The 16,844-nt window shown below is 40.2% G+C and overlaps 1 protein-coding gene across 2 annotated transcripts in view; it reads right to left on the bottom strand.

The window, feature by feature from the left end:
• Positions 1 to 10,348: 10,348 nt before the first annotated feature.
• Positions 10,349 to 16,844, bottom strand: part of LOC122552385 (stearoyl-CoA desaturase 5-like) — a 58,441-nt gene continuing 51,945 nt past the window's right edge. The window contains exons 5-6 of one of the 2 annotated variants that reach the window (XM_043695144.2): positions 16,642 to 16,692; positions 10,349 to 12,763 (exon numbers count right to left, since the gene is read on the bottom strand). In XM_043695144.2, coding sequence (XP_043551079.2) covers positions 12,642 to 12,763; positions 16,642 to 16,692 — 173 coding nt within the window. In that variant the 3' untranslated portion in view covers positions 10,349 to 12,641. Of the gene's footprint in view, positions 16,693 to 16,844 lie in introns of both variants that reach the window. The other variant, XM_043695138.2, reaches the window with a different exon arrangement.

Below are 16,844 nucleotides of genomic sequence, written 5' to 3'. Positions count from 1 at the left end.
TGGATTCATTCTTGCAATCGAGACAGGGTTTTGTCTGTGACCCTTTTCAGCTTGAGATCTGGTCTGTACCCCTGAGGTAGTTTGTGATTCCTCCCCATCTTCTTCCCCTTCCCCTGAATCGTCGTCACCCGAAGGAACATTCTGTGGGGCAGACGGGGTCACGTAGGGCGGCGGTAAGTGATCTAAAGGGTCCCATTCTTTCTGCCCTTTCGAGTCTTTATTAGTTACCTGCATTTGACAAGATATCGTAACCGGCAGCCAACAAAGGGCATAATCACTTTCTTCCAGATTAACATCAGGTTTTGAATTGACATATAAAATGAGGGCTTGCCGGACCCAGTCTTCGTCAGTACCGAATCTAGGCCACCACACTGAGTCGCCCTGAATAGGTTTCTGGGACCACTTTTGACAGTATTTTACCATCTTCCTTTTAGATTTTCCCTTTCTTCCAGCCTGATCCCAATTATTTAGCATTCTCCCTAACGGACTATCGTCAGGTACCCCGGGGTATGTGTCATTGTCCCTGTTTAAGCCTACCTTTCCCTTAATCACCTTAGATCCCTTATTTCCCATTTCCGAGGACTTCGTATTTTTCCCGTGATAATCTATCACAATGTAGCCAATTCCCGGACCTTCAGTCCCGTGATCGCCCAGGTTCCTTTGCAGGCACCCCCGGTCTTTGGATTCCTGTGTCCTACGTCTCTGTGACACAAATCACAGGCACCCCGTAGGTACACGTTCCTCCTCAAACACGGTCTCTGCAAAATCGCTCACAGGCGAGCCCCGGCCTCCAGATTCTTGAGTCCCACGTCTCTGTAGAAAAAAAAATCCACAGGCACCCCGTAGGTACCCAGTCCTCCGGAAACACGGTCCCCGCAAGTTTTGTCTTACCTGGGTTCGGTGCACCGAAATTACTCGATCGTTAACCGTCCCCACTGCCTCGGGTACACCCCTCCTTTGTTTTCCTGAGCCTCCCGGATATCACTCGCTCAAGCCGCGCGGGGCGACAAGCAAGGAATCAGGGACTGCTGAACTCAGCAGGGTGCACCTTCTCCGATATCCTTCCTCAACTCCCCTTGCGGCCGGAGTGTTGATCCCGGATGACGAGCCCCCAAGTTGTTAGAAACGAAAATCGCTTCTCAATAATCGCTCTAGACAAATTCAGGAAAACAAAGTTTTATTAACAAGTCAAGTCTGCAGAGTCGGGCACCCTTAAAGAAAAGGCGCGCTGAGGCTTACAAAGTCTCCATTATTTATAGGACAAGTCCCTCCTCTCCTTGGCTCCAACAAGCCATGAGGTTCACATTCTTAAAAACATCATTATTTTTATCACAAAGTCTGCAACAAAAGGCTCCAGAGTCTCCAAAGTTTGTTGTTTTTCTCACCCTGTAGTCTTATCAGTCAAAAGCTTTAATCTCGAAACAGATGTCTCAAGTCGCACTCCCATCCTGGAGTCTTATCAGCGAAGGACTCATCCTTCTCTGCTGTGTGAATGGCTTCATTAATCAAGAGCCTGCATGCTTTTACTATAGCTCACAAATTGTCAGCATTCTGCACAATTTAAACTACTCTACTTTTGAGTATATAAAATGGTTGTTAGAAAAGAAACAAAGGTTTTGTCTTTTATTATAGATCAGTCTGTGGTCCAGGCACATCTTAAAGTTTAAACCGAAATTACCTCTCACACTAGCAAAAGAGAATTTTAAAAAAGGGTTGGCAAATAGTGAAAAAGAAGGGGAAGATAAACTACAGCATTAAATTAATTACAAATTACTTATAAAATAAATAGTATTTTGTATAACATAAATCAATTAATTATGAATAACAGGAAAAGGTATTGCGCCACCCAGAAATACACATAATAAACGAACAGATAATATAAGGAAATATTAAATAATTAAATTGACTCCTTATTAACAGGAAGATACCATGGACCTCGAGTCATAGTCACATGAAATTAAAAGAGATCAAAATAGAGGGAAGAAGTAGGAAAGATAATTGATAAATACTCCCACTGAGAGAGGTTCAAACCTTGGTGTAGATTTTTTTAATGTATATCCTCATTGGACATTGGGGATGCTGACTGGGCAAGCATTTATTCACTGCCCCAGTTGCCGTTGAGAAAGTGGTGGTGAACGGCCTTAAACCAATGCAGTCCACATGCCCTTAGGGAGGGAATTCCAGGATCTTGAACCAAGGACAGTGAAGGAACAGTAATATATTTCTAAGTCAAGATGAGTAAGTTACATGCCGCAGTACTCCTAGCCTCGCGTCTGCTCTTTCTTATGTGGCAAGTCATGCAAGAATGTCAAATTTAAATGATTGAAACAATTTATACAACATGAGAAAAGGATGGCACAAGAACAGGTGAAATTGGTGAAAAAAGTCAAAAAGATCTGTTAGCATCAGTGGAGAGAAAGCAGAATTAAAAGTTAGAGTCCAAAACCCCATCTTCTGCTTTCTCTTCACAATGCTGCCATACCTGAATTTTCCAGCAGTTTCTGTTTTTGTTTCTGATTTCCAGAATCCACATTTCTTTTTTTTTTATTTAGAAATGGATGGCAGCTGGTTGACCAGTCCATCCTGATCATCATGCAGAAAACAATAAGGAATTATAAAGATTAAAATATTTAATTTGTTTGCAGAGAACACATGCCTGCATATGGGTATATGTTACTTCTAGAAAGCATATATGAATCAAATTATGAACTTGACTGATGATCTGAAACTGGGTGATCATCTCGCTGTTAACACTATCAGAATTGTTCAGCAAGTGATATATCTCGCTATTAAGGTCGACATACAGTTTGCCTTCTTTGCTGCCTGCTGCACCTGCATGCTGACTTTCAGTGACTGGTGCACAAAGGACACCCAAGTCTCATTGGTTATTCCCCTCTCTCAATGTACAGCCAAAGAATAAACTGTCTTCCTATTTTTGCTACCAAAGTGAATAACCCCACATTTAAGTACACTTTGCTGCATCTGGCATGCATTTGCCCATTCATTCAGTCTGTCTGTTCAAATCTTATTGCAACATATCTGATTCGTCCTCACAACTCATCCTTCCACTTAACTTTGTGTCACCTGCAAACTTTGAGATCTTACATTTAGTTGCCTCATCTAAATCATTAATGTATATTGTGAATAGCTGGGATCTCAGTACCCCACTCATCATTGCCTGCTATTCAGAAAAAGTCCAGTTTGTTCCTACTCTTTGTTTCCTGTCTGCTAACCAATTACCCCAATCCCAAGCCATTCATTTTATTCATTAATTTTACTCATTAATCTCTTGTAGGATTTTATCAAAAGCTTTCTTAAAGTCCAAATAAACCACATCCACTGGTTCCCCCAATCAACTCTACTGATTACATTCTTAAAGAATTCTAGTAGATTTGTTGAGTGATTTCCTTTTTGTAAATCCATGCTTACTGTGTCTGATTTCACCACTGTGTTCTAAGTGCTATGCTACAAAATCCTTGACAATGGACTCTAGCATCTTCCCCACTACTGACATCAAGATTCACTAGTCTACAGTTCCTGTTTTCTCTCTGCCTTCACTTTTAAATATTACATTAGCTACCTTCCAATTTGGAAGAAATGTTCCAGAGTCTAAAGATTCTTGTCAGATGACCACCAATGCATCCACTGTTTCTAGGCCTACTTCCTTAAATACTCTGGGATGTAGATTATCAGGCCCTGAGGATTTCTCCAGCACCATTTCTCTATTAATATACATTTGTTTCAGTTTCTCCCTTTCACTCAACCCAGTGTTTCCCATCATTACTGGTATGTTATTCATGTCCTTCTTTGTGAAGACTGAAGTGTTGTCAGCCATTTCTTTGTTCCTTGTTATAAATTCCTCTGTTTCTGACATAAGGGATCGACATTAGTTTTCACCAATATTTTTCTCTTTATATACCTACAGAAACTTTCACAGTCAAGCCTACTCTCATACTGCATTTTTCCCTTCTTAATCAATCCTTTGGTTCTCCTTTGCGGATTTCTAAACTGTTTCCAATCCTCAGGTCTGTTGTTTTTCTTGCAAATTTACATACTTTTTTCACATCTAATACAACTTCCCTTATACATCTGGGTATGGCTACTGTTCTCTATGCACTCTTGCACCAGTCAAGAATAAATAAGTTTTGTAGTTCACCCATACGCACTTTGAATGTTTGCCATTGCATATCCACCACTATCATGCCTTTCAGTAACATTTTCCAACCGTCATACACAACTCATGCATCATACTATTTGTAGTTTTCCTTATTAAGATTCAGCACCCGAGTCCCAAACAACTACTTCACTCTCCATCTTGATGAAACATTCTATCATAATACGGTCACTCATCCTTAAGGGGTCTCTCACAACTATACTACCAATTATTCCACTATCATTACATAATACCCAGTCTAAAGTGGCCTGTTCTTTAGTTGATTCATCAATGTGTTGGTCCTGTAAACCATCCTCTAAGAATTCTCTGCAGTACTGTGACTAATTTGATTCGCCCAATCTATATGCAGATTAAAGTCATCCTTAGTCATATCTGTTTCTTTAACACATGCATTTCGGACTTCCTGCTTAATGCCATTCCCAAAATCACCACCACAGTTAGGTGGACTATATACCACTCTCACTACACGGTGGCTCTGTGGTTAGCACTGCTGCCTCACAGCACCAGGGACCCAGGTTCAATTCCCATTTGGGTGACTGTGTGTATGGAGTTTGCACAATCTCCCAGTGTCTGCGTGGATTTGCTCCAGTTTCCTCCCACAATCCAAAAATGTACATTTTTGGCTATTCTAAATTGCCCATAGTGTTAGGTGCATTAGTCAGGGATATATATAGGGTAGGGGAATGGGTCAGGATGGCTTACTCTTCAGAAGGTCAGTGTGGACTTGTTGGGCCGAAGGGCTGTTTCCATACTGCAGGGAATCTAATCTAATGTCTTGTTAGGATTAAGGGAGGGATATAGTTTAATTCTACATAGCAGTTTATTTGCTAACTCGTTTAGCCATGTCATAGAGTACAGCACGGAAACAGACCCTTCAGTCCAACTTGTCCATGCCGACCAGATATCCCAACCCAATCTAGCCCCACCTGCCAGCATCTGGCCCATATCCCTCCAAACCCTTCCTATTCATATACCCATCCGGATGCCTCTTAAGTGTTACAATTGTACTAGCCTCCATCACTTTCTCTGGTAGCTAATTCCATACATGAACCATCTTCTTCATGAAAAAGCTGCCCCTTAGGTCCCTTTTATATCTTTCTCCTCTCACCCTAAACCTATAGGAAAGCACACCAAACCCCTTCTTCACTTTCCTATCTACCGGCACTCCAAGGTCTCTTTGTTCAGCAACACTCCAGAGGAGAAAGTGAGGTCTGCAGATGCTGGAGATCAAAGTTGAAACTTTATTGCTGGAACAGCACAGCAGGTCAGGCAGCATCCAGGGAACAGGAGATTCGACGTTTCGGGCACAGGCCCTTCTTCAGGAATCCTGAAGAAGGGCCTGTGCCCGAAACGTCGAATCTCCTGTTCCCTGGATGCTGCCTGACCTGCTGTGCTGTTCCAGCAATAAAGTTTCAACACTCCAGAGGACCTTACCATTAAGTGTATAAGTCCGGCTAAGATTTGCTTTCCCAAAATGCAGCACCTCACATTTATCTAAATTAAACTCCATCTACCACTTCTCTGATCAAGATCCTGTTGTAATCTGAGGTAACCCTCTTCCCTGTCCACTACACCTCCAATTTTGGTGTCACCTGCAAACTTACTAACTATACCTCTTATGCTCACATCCAAGTCATTTATATAAATGACAAAAAGTAGTGGCCCAGCACCAATCCCTGTGGCACTCCACTGGTCACAGGCCTCTAGTCTGAAAAACAACCCTCCACCACCACCCTCTGTCTTCAGCCTTTGAGCCAGTTCTGTATCCAAATGGCTAGTTCTCCCTGTATTCCACGAGATCTAACCCTACTAACCAGTTTCCCATGGGGAACCTTGTCGACGCCTACTGAAGTCCATATTGATCACGTCCACCACTCTGCCCTCATCAATCCTCTTTGTTACTTCTTCAAAAGATTCAATTAGTTTGTGAGACATGATTTCCCACGCACAAAGCTATGTTGACTATCCCGAATCAGTCTTTACCTTTCCAAATATATGTATATCCTGTCCCTCAGGATTCCCTCCAACAACTTGCCCATCCCTGACGTCAGGCTCACTGGTCTATAGTTCCCTGGCTTGTCCTTATCACACTTCTTAAACAGTGGCACCACGTTACCAACCTCCAAATTTTCCAGCACCTCACCTGTGACTATTGATAATACAAATATCTCAGCAAATGGCCCTCCAGTCACTTCTCTAGCTTCCCAGAGTTCTAGGGTACACCTGATCAGGTCCTGGGGATTTATCCACTTTTATGCATTTCTAGACATGCAGCACTTTCTCCTCTGTAATATGGACGTTTTTCAAGATGTCACCATCTATTTTCCTACATTCTATGTCCTTTTCCACAGTAAACACTAATGCAAAATACAGTACTCATTTAGTATCTCCCTCATCTCCTGCGGTTTCACACATAGGCCGCCTTGCTGATCTTGGAGAGGCTCTATTCTCTCCTTAGTTACCCTTTTGTCCGTAATGTATTTGTAAAAATTCTTGGATTCTCCTTAATTCTATTTGCCAAAGCTATCTCATGTCCCCTTTATGCCCTCCTGATTTCCCTCTTAAGTACTTTATACTCTTCTAAGGATTCATTTGATTAGATTCCCTACAGTGTGGAAATAGGACCTTCAGCCCAACAACTCCACACTGACCCTCCAAAGAGTAACCCACCCAGTTCCATTTCCCTCTGACTAATGTACCTAACACTATGGGCAATTTAGCCTGGCCAATTCACCTAACCTGCACATCTTTGGACTGTGGGAGGAAACCGGATCACCCGGATAAAACCCACGCAGACACTAGGAGAATGTGCAAACTCCACACAGACAGTTGCCGGAGGCTGGAATTGAACCTAGGACCCTGGTGCTGTGAAGCAGCAGTGCTAACCACTGAGCCACCGTGCAACCCCAATCTATCTTGTCTGAAGCACCTGACATATGCTTCCTTCTTTCTCTTAACCAAACACCCAATTTCTTTAGTCATTCCCTTCACCCTAACAGGAACATACTATCTCTGGGCTGTTGTTATCTCATTCCTGAAGGCTTCCCATTTTCCAGTTGTCCCTTTACCTGCGAACATCTGCCTCCATTCAGCTTTCAAAAGTTCTTACCTAATACCGTCAAAATTGGCCTTTCTCCAATTTAGGACTTTAACTTGTAGATCTGGTCTATCCTTTTCCATCACTACTTTAAATCTAATAGAATTATGGTCGCTGGCCCCAAAGTGCTCCCCCACTGATACCTCAGTCACCTGCCATGCCTTATTTCCCAAGAGTAGGTTAAGTTTTGCACCTTCTCTAGTGAATACATCCACATACGGAATCGGAATATTTTCTTGTACACACTTAAATTCTTCGCCATCTAAATCCTTAACACTATGGCAGTCCCAGTCTATATTTGGAAAGTAAAAATCCCCTACCATAACCACCCTATTATTCTTACAGATGACTGAGATCTCCTTACAAATCCGTTTCTCAATTTCCCTCTTGAGTATTAGGGAGTGTATAATACAATCCCAATAAGGTGATCATCCCTTTCTTATTTCTCAATTCAACACAAATAACATCTCTGGATGTATGTCTGGGAATATCCTCCCTCAGCATAGCTGTAATGCTATCCCTTATCAAAAATGCCACTCCCCCTCCTCTCTTGCCTCCCTTTCTATCCTTCCTGTAGCATTTATATCCTGGAACATTAAGCTGCCAGTTCTGCCCATCCCTGAGCCACGTTTCAGTAATTGCTATGATATCCCAGTCCCATGTTTCTAACCATACCCTGAGTTCATCTGCCTTCCCTGTTAGGCCTCTTGCATTGAAATAAATGCAGTCTAATTTATCAGTCCTACCTTGTTCTCTGCTTTGTCCCTGCCTGCCCTGACTGTTTGACTCACTTCTGTTCTCAACTGTACCAGTCTCAGATTGATCTCTTTCCTCACTATCTACCTGGGTCACAACTTCCTCCTCCCACCCACCCCCACCTTAATAGTTTAAATCCTTCTGAGCAGCTCCCTGCCAATATATTAGTCCTCTTCAACTTCAGATGCAATCCGTTCTTCTTGTACAGATCACTTCTACCCCAGCAGTAATTCCAATGATCCAAAAATGTAAAGTCTTCTCCCATACACTAGCTCCTCAGCCATGCATTCATCTGCTCTATCCTCCTTTTCCTACCCTCACTAGCTTGCAGCACCGGGAGTAATCCAGATATTATTACTCTCGAGGATCTCCTTTTTAAATTCCTGCCTAACTCTCTATATTCTTCCTTCAGAATTTCATCCTTTTGTCTTCCTTAGTCATTGGTTGCAATGTGTTCAACGATCTCTGCTGGTTCCTCTCCCCCTTGAGGACATTCTGCACTCTCTGAGGCATCTTTGATCCTGGCACCAGGGAGGCAACACACCATTCTGATTTTTCACTGCTGGCCACAGAAACGTCTAACTGTGCCTCGGACTAGAGAGTCCCCTAACTCAATTGATCTTTTGGAAGCTGACGTACCTCTCATTGCATTTGAGCCAGTCTCAATACCATAAACTTGGCTGTTCTTGCTACATTCCCCTGAGAATCCATCACCCTCTACATTTTTCAAAACAGCATACTTGTTTGAAATGTGATAGCGACAGAAGACTCCTGCACTACCTGCCTACCTCTCTTACCTTTCCTGGAGTTAACCCATCAATGTGACAGTATCTGCAACTTTTCTCCCTTCCTATGACTGCCACCCATCACAACCCCTTGCTGTTGTAAATTCTTCATTGCCTCTGTCTCTCCAACCGACCCATTGAATCTGATAGGATTTGCAACCAACGGCATTTATTGCAGATATAATCCTCAGTAACACAAACTCTCCCTAAACTCCCACATCCAACAAGAACAGCATATCACTCTCCTAAAGGCCATTTTTGCTTCTTCCAATCTACAGACCCAGAAAATAGCACTGTCCTATTCCTCTACAAAACACCGCTCCAGGCTAACCTAATACTTATGGCTTATATTTTTAAGTTTAATCAAAAGACATATCTCAATAAATCACAATCAAGAAAGAACCCACTCTACTCACTACTGCAGACTTTCTGTGAGGCCACATTTAAAAATATTCACTGAGCTGTGACCTCTCCCAAATAGGTTCCTTGAAGATCAGTTGTGAATTTTGCTGTTTGTTAATTTTCTCAGACACACTCCGATGTCCAGCGATACATGAATTCAAACAGCAAAGGCAGTAACTGCACAGGTTCACTGCTGTGTCTGTTAGTGGGTTTCGTTTTCTCTCTCTCTCTCTCTCCTGCACTGACCTCACCAAGTGCTTCCTTTGTCCATTCCTCTCCCTTTTAAAAGTGCTGTTGTTTTGATTTTTTTTCTCTCAAAAGTTCCAAAACAATGCAACAGCATATGAAACAGTAATGCTTCTCCTGGAATTCGAGGAAATCACCTCCAACACCTAAAATACCTCAAAAAAAAGGAGCAGTCTGTTACAGCCAGAAATTTTTCTCATCTTCCATCTTGGATTGTTAATTCTGTTCCTAATAAACAAGTTATTTTGAGATACTGAAGAAACTAGATTATTGTCTCTTTTGTTCCAACTAGTACGAATAATGAGAAACAAACTGACAACATTTATTTTGGTGTTTAAATAAGACACTTAGCCTTTTGGTATAGCTCATGGAATAAACTGCTTGATTTCTTGCACACTCTTCCTATCAGTCATGATGAACTTTAGCTGTTATTCCTGCACAAGCAAGAGGAGAGGATTCCTTCTGCCATTCATCTGTCAATTAACCTATATGGAATCATGGAGGCAAGGAAGAGCCTAAATTTATTCCCTAGCACATAGGGAGTTCAGCTGTAGCAACAGAAGTGTTGCTACATTTAGTACTCTGAGCATTGGCTGGGGAAATAATAACCCAGTATTCACACCAATAATCATTATCCTGACCTCTCTGTTGGATAGTACAAGCATCTGATCACTAACTTGAATTTAATTCCCTCCATGGTAAAATGGTCTCTGTTAATAGTTGATCAGGCTCCGAGAATAGCTGTTTGGAGAAAGTACAGAAGAACTGACCTAGACCTTGGAGCCAAATTACAGGCAGCACATACCAGGTGAGGATTTTCAAATAAAGCAAATGTTTTTGCTACAGTAGTCAGAGTGTTGGTAATTGCAACTAACAACAGAGACAAGGCAAATTTAGCAGCATTTATTTTAAACCTTTTACAAACTCTATATTTAGGTTAATGAGAGAGCATTACATTTTGAAGAATGCAAATAATATTTGTTATAATAAATTGGTCAAAATACAGGTTATTTCTGGTCTTTATTTTCATTTTATTTCAATTTTCACAGGCCAAATTCCAAAAAAAGATAGTCTTAAAAGTGCACTAGTGCCTTCCATGATCTTTACAAGCCTAACGTAGTGATTATGGTGATGAATAAAAACACACAAATACATTATGTCACATATTCTTCTGTGCACACATTTGAGAAAGCTGCTTCTGATTTTACTCAGAGTTTGGCCGAGTTATATTACTTACAAGTCAACACCACAGAATTCTAGACAAGTGTGGCTAGTATGCCAACTTTCCCAACAATAGTCCTGGGATTTATGGTGGAAGGGACAGAATAGGTTAGGGGGAAATACAGCAAATTATGTAATGAGTAGATGGGAATGATTTTCAAGATGTTTCCTTATACAACATAAGCTTGCATTTGGTTAAAAGGATATCTTGTTTTACTTGGAGATTTATGGGCATTTGGTCATACAAAGAAATAAGAAATAATACTTAATTGGTCATAATAGAAACAGTTCCTCATGTCAATTGACTAAATCAAACACATTGAGCTTGCTAAACTGCTTCTTAATTCGATTAATTCATCCATTTTCCATAGGGTTGAGTAGAGCAGAGTCTGGAGTCACTTCACAGCCAAGTCAAGGCACATATTTGTTTATTCTAATTTATTTTCTCTTATTATTTGGAAACTGGTGTTCAGTGGGAAATACACCAAAATATTAAAACTCTGAGTGTGTTACCAGTGTGGGCTTATAGCTGAGATCTAACATTAGGAACACTGATCAAGTTTAAATGAGATAGAACTCCTGACTGAATTAATTATGCAAAGCACAATTATTTACAGATTGATATTTAATTATCTATCAGCTGCTGTAAACTAGAGTGGGAACAAGTTCACAGAATGAGTTTGCACGAGACTCTTTTTGAAACAATTAGACATTCTTCTCCAAAAAGGTGGCATATTACACAAGAGGACAGTACCCTCATTTATAAGTAAAGTTAAATCAACACCGTAAAAATTAAACATCTTTACAGTTCATTTTGTAGATACTGCAAATAAGTAACATGCTACAGAACTGACATTTCTCAGACTGTATTGTACAAATCATCCAAAGTTAGATTTGCAGAAATACATACAAAAGAAAACTTGTAATTTAAAAAAATTATAATTCACTAACACATACTTTCACTCTTACCATTGCCAAGGAGAGGAATGGTCTATGAGAGTTATCTGCTTTTGGCGTCGTTTATCAACTATTTATACTATCTCCAGCTACAATAAATTCTTCACCATACACATTTCTCACTACTAATAGCAGTAGTGAGATACGTTACTCCTTGACTGCCATCAGTAGTCACTACACATACTACCCTCACAAACTCACCAAGACAGCAAATTGACATCAGGATCAGTAAACCAACAGGACAATGATGACAGAATTCAAGTCAGGTTTTGGCATTCTTACAAAACGCGTTCATCTGAGCCAAGTGGATAGCTTCAATGACACTCGTTGCAAAATCTCCAAAAGAACACGTTACTTTGAGCATTTAGTATTTTTAAATATAGTTTGTTGGCATCTAATGTCAATTTAAAATGTGTAATACATTGAGGGTGGCCAGAGATGGCGAAAGGACAAAAACCACATTGGCATCAGTGTTCAAGACAGTATGTCAAACTTTTAACAAAGGAAATATTAGTGTCCTGTAACTGAATGATGGAATGATGGAATAAGTGATAACTGATGAGCCATTTGAATAATTTAGACAATATTGTGCAGTAAATATATATTAAATGTGTGAACTATGCTAATGTTTCTTGTGAGTTGTTTGGCCTTGGGTACATCACAGTAGAGGCCAACACCTGATGTCCACTTACTGCACTTTCAATAAGGATCACAGGATAGCAAATAGGAACAGGAATAATGGCTTGATATTTTTCCTTCCATAATGCGCAGACTGAGATCAGAAGAACACACTCACTTTGGTTGAAATCAGCTAATTCAACACAATAGAATTCAAACTTGGGACACTCCTGGCCTGAATGATTCAACTATTCACTGAAAAAAAAACTCATTGAGCTATTCAATCAAAATACTATATATTCCCTTTCCCATTCTTAGGTTCCAAGATCAGGCACCAATTATACATAAAATACATTGTTACCATCTCAGTCCAAGTGTTGTTCTTTTACAGGCAACTAGGTGATGCAGAAGAATGGTCCTGTAAACCGTCTCTTAATATTCTCCTGGAGAAGACCTTTGATCTCCCTTTTATAAGCAGGCAATTTAACCAGGGGCTGGTTATAGGAACTGAAACACACAGATCATCTTTCAGTTAATCGATCACTGTGCAATGTTTTACATCAGCCTGTTATATATCATATTGTGATCAATTTTATAAATGTGTCCTTCAAATCTGACTGATGAACTTTTCTTTTGCTCTTCAGTATTTTTAATTTATTTAACTGTGGTCAAATCCATAAGTAATTGCAAGATCAGACTTTGGTTTATTCAGATATTAAAAGAAAATATTCTAAGTAATTTCTTGCATTATCATTAATAAAGAATAACAGTACAGAACAGTAGATATACTATCTAACCCATAAATAAGACATAGAACACATCACATCACTATATATAGAACAAATAGTTATATAAGGTTAAAAGAATTGACATCTAGGTGGAATTTTCCCATTTACATTTAAAGTGCGGTAGCGTGAATTTTCATGGTGTCTGCACTACCATGGCCCAGGCTGAATGTTCTCATGCAATCTTTTGCTTTTCACTTTATTAATTATACTACTGAACTGTTGAGCAGGTTTCTCGAGGAAACTGCATGGCAAGTGAGGCAGAGGTGCAAAATCTTCCAGGCTCCATGCCTCAGGTTTGTTACTTAAAGCTCAGCTGCACATCACTTCAGATGCCACAAACCTAGAACTAACTCTTAAACAGTGCAGCTTAATTCTCTTTGATCTCAAATTATCTGAGTGGAAAGGCAAGCTAGCTCTCTGCTTCCAGGACAGAAATATGGAGGTGCTGGTGGACAGAGTGGTGGAGGGCTCTCTTTCTCTGTTGACAGCCAAAGGAGGCCATGCTACCACACCTAGTCAGCCTGGAGAGAATTTGCTGTGTCCTGCGTGAAAAGGGATGCCCAGCAGTACTTCAAGAGGGTGAGTGATCTTCCGAGCTTCAGGCAAACATGTAGCACCATTTTCTCTCTGCTATCTCACACTCAAGGGCCAGCACACAGTCTAACACTGCGCATGCAAGCATGCATCATGTTCATTCAAGGGCTCTCACCACCTCATCCTCCCAAACTACTAATGCTTTCTGCTCTTGATGCTTCCTATTCATTCAGAGGACACTTCACTCGCTCTCCTGTGCATACATGACTATTAACTGTGGTAGCAATCATTTCAATTAAAGTCAATCCCCCTTGTTGCCACATTGAAGGTAAAATTGGCTTACCACGCTCCCAGGATTGAAGCCTCAACAGCACCCAACAGACCCACCTGTAATCCCCGGACTGGTTGCATTTAACCTGTAGGATTCACCATAGTGAATGCCCGATGGTATTTGGATAAGACCCTTAACTGATGGGAACGGACCTGGAGGGTATCCCCTTAGCAACAGTAGTCATCCTTCACACAACTAAGGTCTCTGCTCTATTGATTTTCACAAATACCATTCACATGCACACAGAGTTTGTTTGGCATTTAAGCAGCTGGCTCATGCTGCAGCTCGGATGTTGATGTAGCATGGCGCCATACTGTGACATGACTGAAACATTTGCTCCCCAGTAACACAAGCTACCTCTTTCTATCGACACTAAAAACCAAGGTAAACAGCAGAGGTTGAAGTAGCCTGTAAGTAAGCACTGAAAGATCTTTCCAATCTGTGTGAAGAAAGCAATGTGACCCACACAGAGACTAGCAACCTCCAAGTAGGTACTAAAGTCAGCCAGCACCTAGAAAGCTAACAGCCATAAGATGCTAATGTGCTCACGCCAGCGCAAAAGCATCCTACATAGATGCATGAGTTACATAGGTGCCCCTAAGCACAAAGTGATCTGGAGAAGCATGCAAGACATAGGCCTGAAATAGTGGACAGTGGCAGAGTTAGTCCAAGAGCAGGCCTGCTAATGTGGTAAGCTACCGATTTGCCAACGTGGAGTTCTGAGATGAAGAGTCAAAGAGCACGGTGGTGCTGCAGGGCCCATGCACCGATGGTGTGCAGAAGCTGCAGTGGCATAATGGCCAGGACAGGCAATTGGCAAGCTACAGCTGCCAAGTACCTGAGCTGCTTTACCTATTAGGAATTTGCATTATCTTGTTTCTCAGTGGAGGAATGGCAAATTGGGTGTGATATAAATAGGGGGAGTTGGGGCGTTAATCAGATGCAAATACATGGAAATAAGGTAGCCATTACTCAAGAATGAAATTCTAAAGTTGCCATTCAAAAAAACCTTTCTTGATGTTAAGGATTTAATTCTTTTCATTGTCACCCTATTTAGTCACCATACTACTCATTTCTGTCGCCATACTAGTGAGGGGAAAATTTTGTCTATAATCTTGATATTGACTTATGGTTCAATGGTCAGTTCAAACCACTAGACAGATGATGTTGGATAGATTTTGAATTGCTGTTACGATTACTGCATGATTTATTTATTTCACATTATCACACGTTTGTACCCCTAGCATATCACTACCTCCCTGCTTTTCACACACATAGCATGAACAGCAGCAATCTCAATGGTAACCAATAACCACTTCCTTTAAAGAATTCAAACAGTAGAGGCATATGTTGAGTTGGGATAGTCTTTGGAACTCACTATCAACACTGGCATAAATGTATGAGGTGGAAATTATTACCTGCCTTAAGAGTTTTCTGTTGTGTTTCTGAATTAATAACACATCCTGATTGCTATGCTCCTCAAAATGTTTTGACAATTTTGATTTTAAAATTTCATCTCCTTTACATATTTGCTCCAACTATAACCAAATAAACAAAAATATAATTTGAATAAACAGCAAAGAATAGAGCACCCAAAAGATTCAAATACTTTAACCTAATTAGGAAACATTCTAAAAACCAAATCTTATTTCAGCTTTACTCAAAGTATCGGAAATACCACATATTTTACAGAGAAAACAGTCTGCCACCAATCTTGATTCCAACGTTCAAATATGCATGAGGCTCAACTCTGCGAATCATATTTACCTTACACAATTTGGTTTCAAAAAAAGATCAAAAAGCTGTCAGTATTTTCTCTGAACACAATATATGCCACATCCCATGAACCTAATAAAGATTCCTTTTCCTCCAACTCACAATTCTCCTTTGTCATACAAGAGGCACCTAAGAATCAATCTTCCATTACATCATCCGACCAGAATTGAATAAAACTGTTTTGTTTCAAATTATACAAAAGACTCTTAACAACTCATTATGCATATACACAAGTTTCAAGGCCCTTCACTTACCCCACAGTAACTAGTTTCTAGTACAAAGTTGGCATGGATTTAAATAAAATAAAAGTATATGTGAAATTAACAACATGTCTGGCAATAATATTAAAACAAATTCATGTAGTTTATCCCTTTCAAACCCACAACTATGAAATTATGTTGCAGACTACTGCATCACCTTTTGAGAGTGGGGAATCATTTCACTAAGCTGTTTTATTAATCCATTATATTATCATAACTGAATTTAAAATCTGAGGACAAAGCAAACTTAACGGATATACAGTTTCTCCTTCATATACTGCAGGTTGTATGGGACATCTGCTGTCAATACATCAAAGCATGGCAAGCAGATTAAGTAGGCCTTTTTGCAGTTTGTAAAATATATTGAATGAATTCAAGGTTATCTTTCACCTGCATGGTATGGAAAGAATTAAGTGCAAAAAAAAATAAACTGCAATAAAGCTAGATGCATTGTCACAAGCTTGAAATATGACGACTATATGTCCAGGTTAAAATAACAGCAAATTTCAATCAGTGAAATCTTCATATGGACTTTGAGCTTTTCTTCATTTTTCTTTTAAGCGCTCCCATCTCCAGTCCTCAGTTTACATGCTTCAATCATCTGCTTAGAAGCTCGCTTTCGATCACTTGCCAGGCCAAGCCAACACATGAAATCAATAAAGCATGTTGTTGGGTTCAGTCGCAGACCAAACTCACTTGTTGAGTAGTCAAATGGAAACGTGTGATGATAGTTGTGGAATCCTTCTCCTGTAAAAATTAGAGTAATTTAGTATTCATCCAAAATATTAACTCTCAAGCTTTTTTAAAGCTCAGAACGTAAAGAACTTATATAAAGGTATAATGTCTCTCTCCTTAAAATACTACAAAATAGTTCGAAGCTTTGTTTTGTTGGTATTCTA

This window comes from Chiloscyllium plagiosum, unplaced genomic scaffold, assembly GCF_037043375.1.
Source record: "Chiloscyllium plagiosum isolate Xiang-an unplaced genomic scaffold, Cpla_swu_hap1 HiC_scaffold_1, whole genome shotgun sequence".
Lineage (NCBI taxonomy): Eukaryota > Metazoa > Chordata > Chondrichthyes > Orectolobiformes > Hemiscylliidae > Chiloscyllium > Chiloscyllium plagiosum.
The sequence above is the reverse complement of the archived record's forward strand: the minus strand, read 5'-3'. Positions and strand labels throughout refer to the sequence as shown.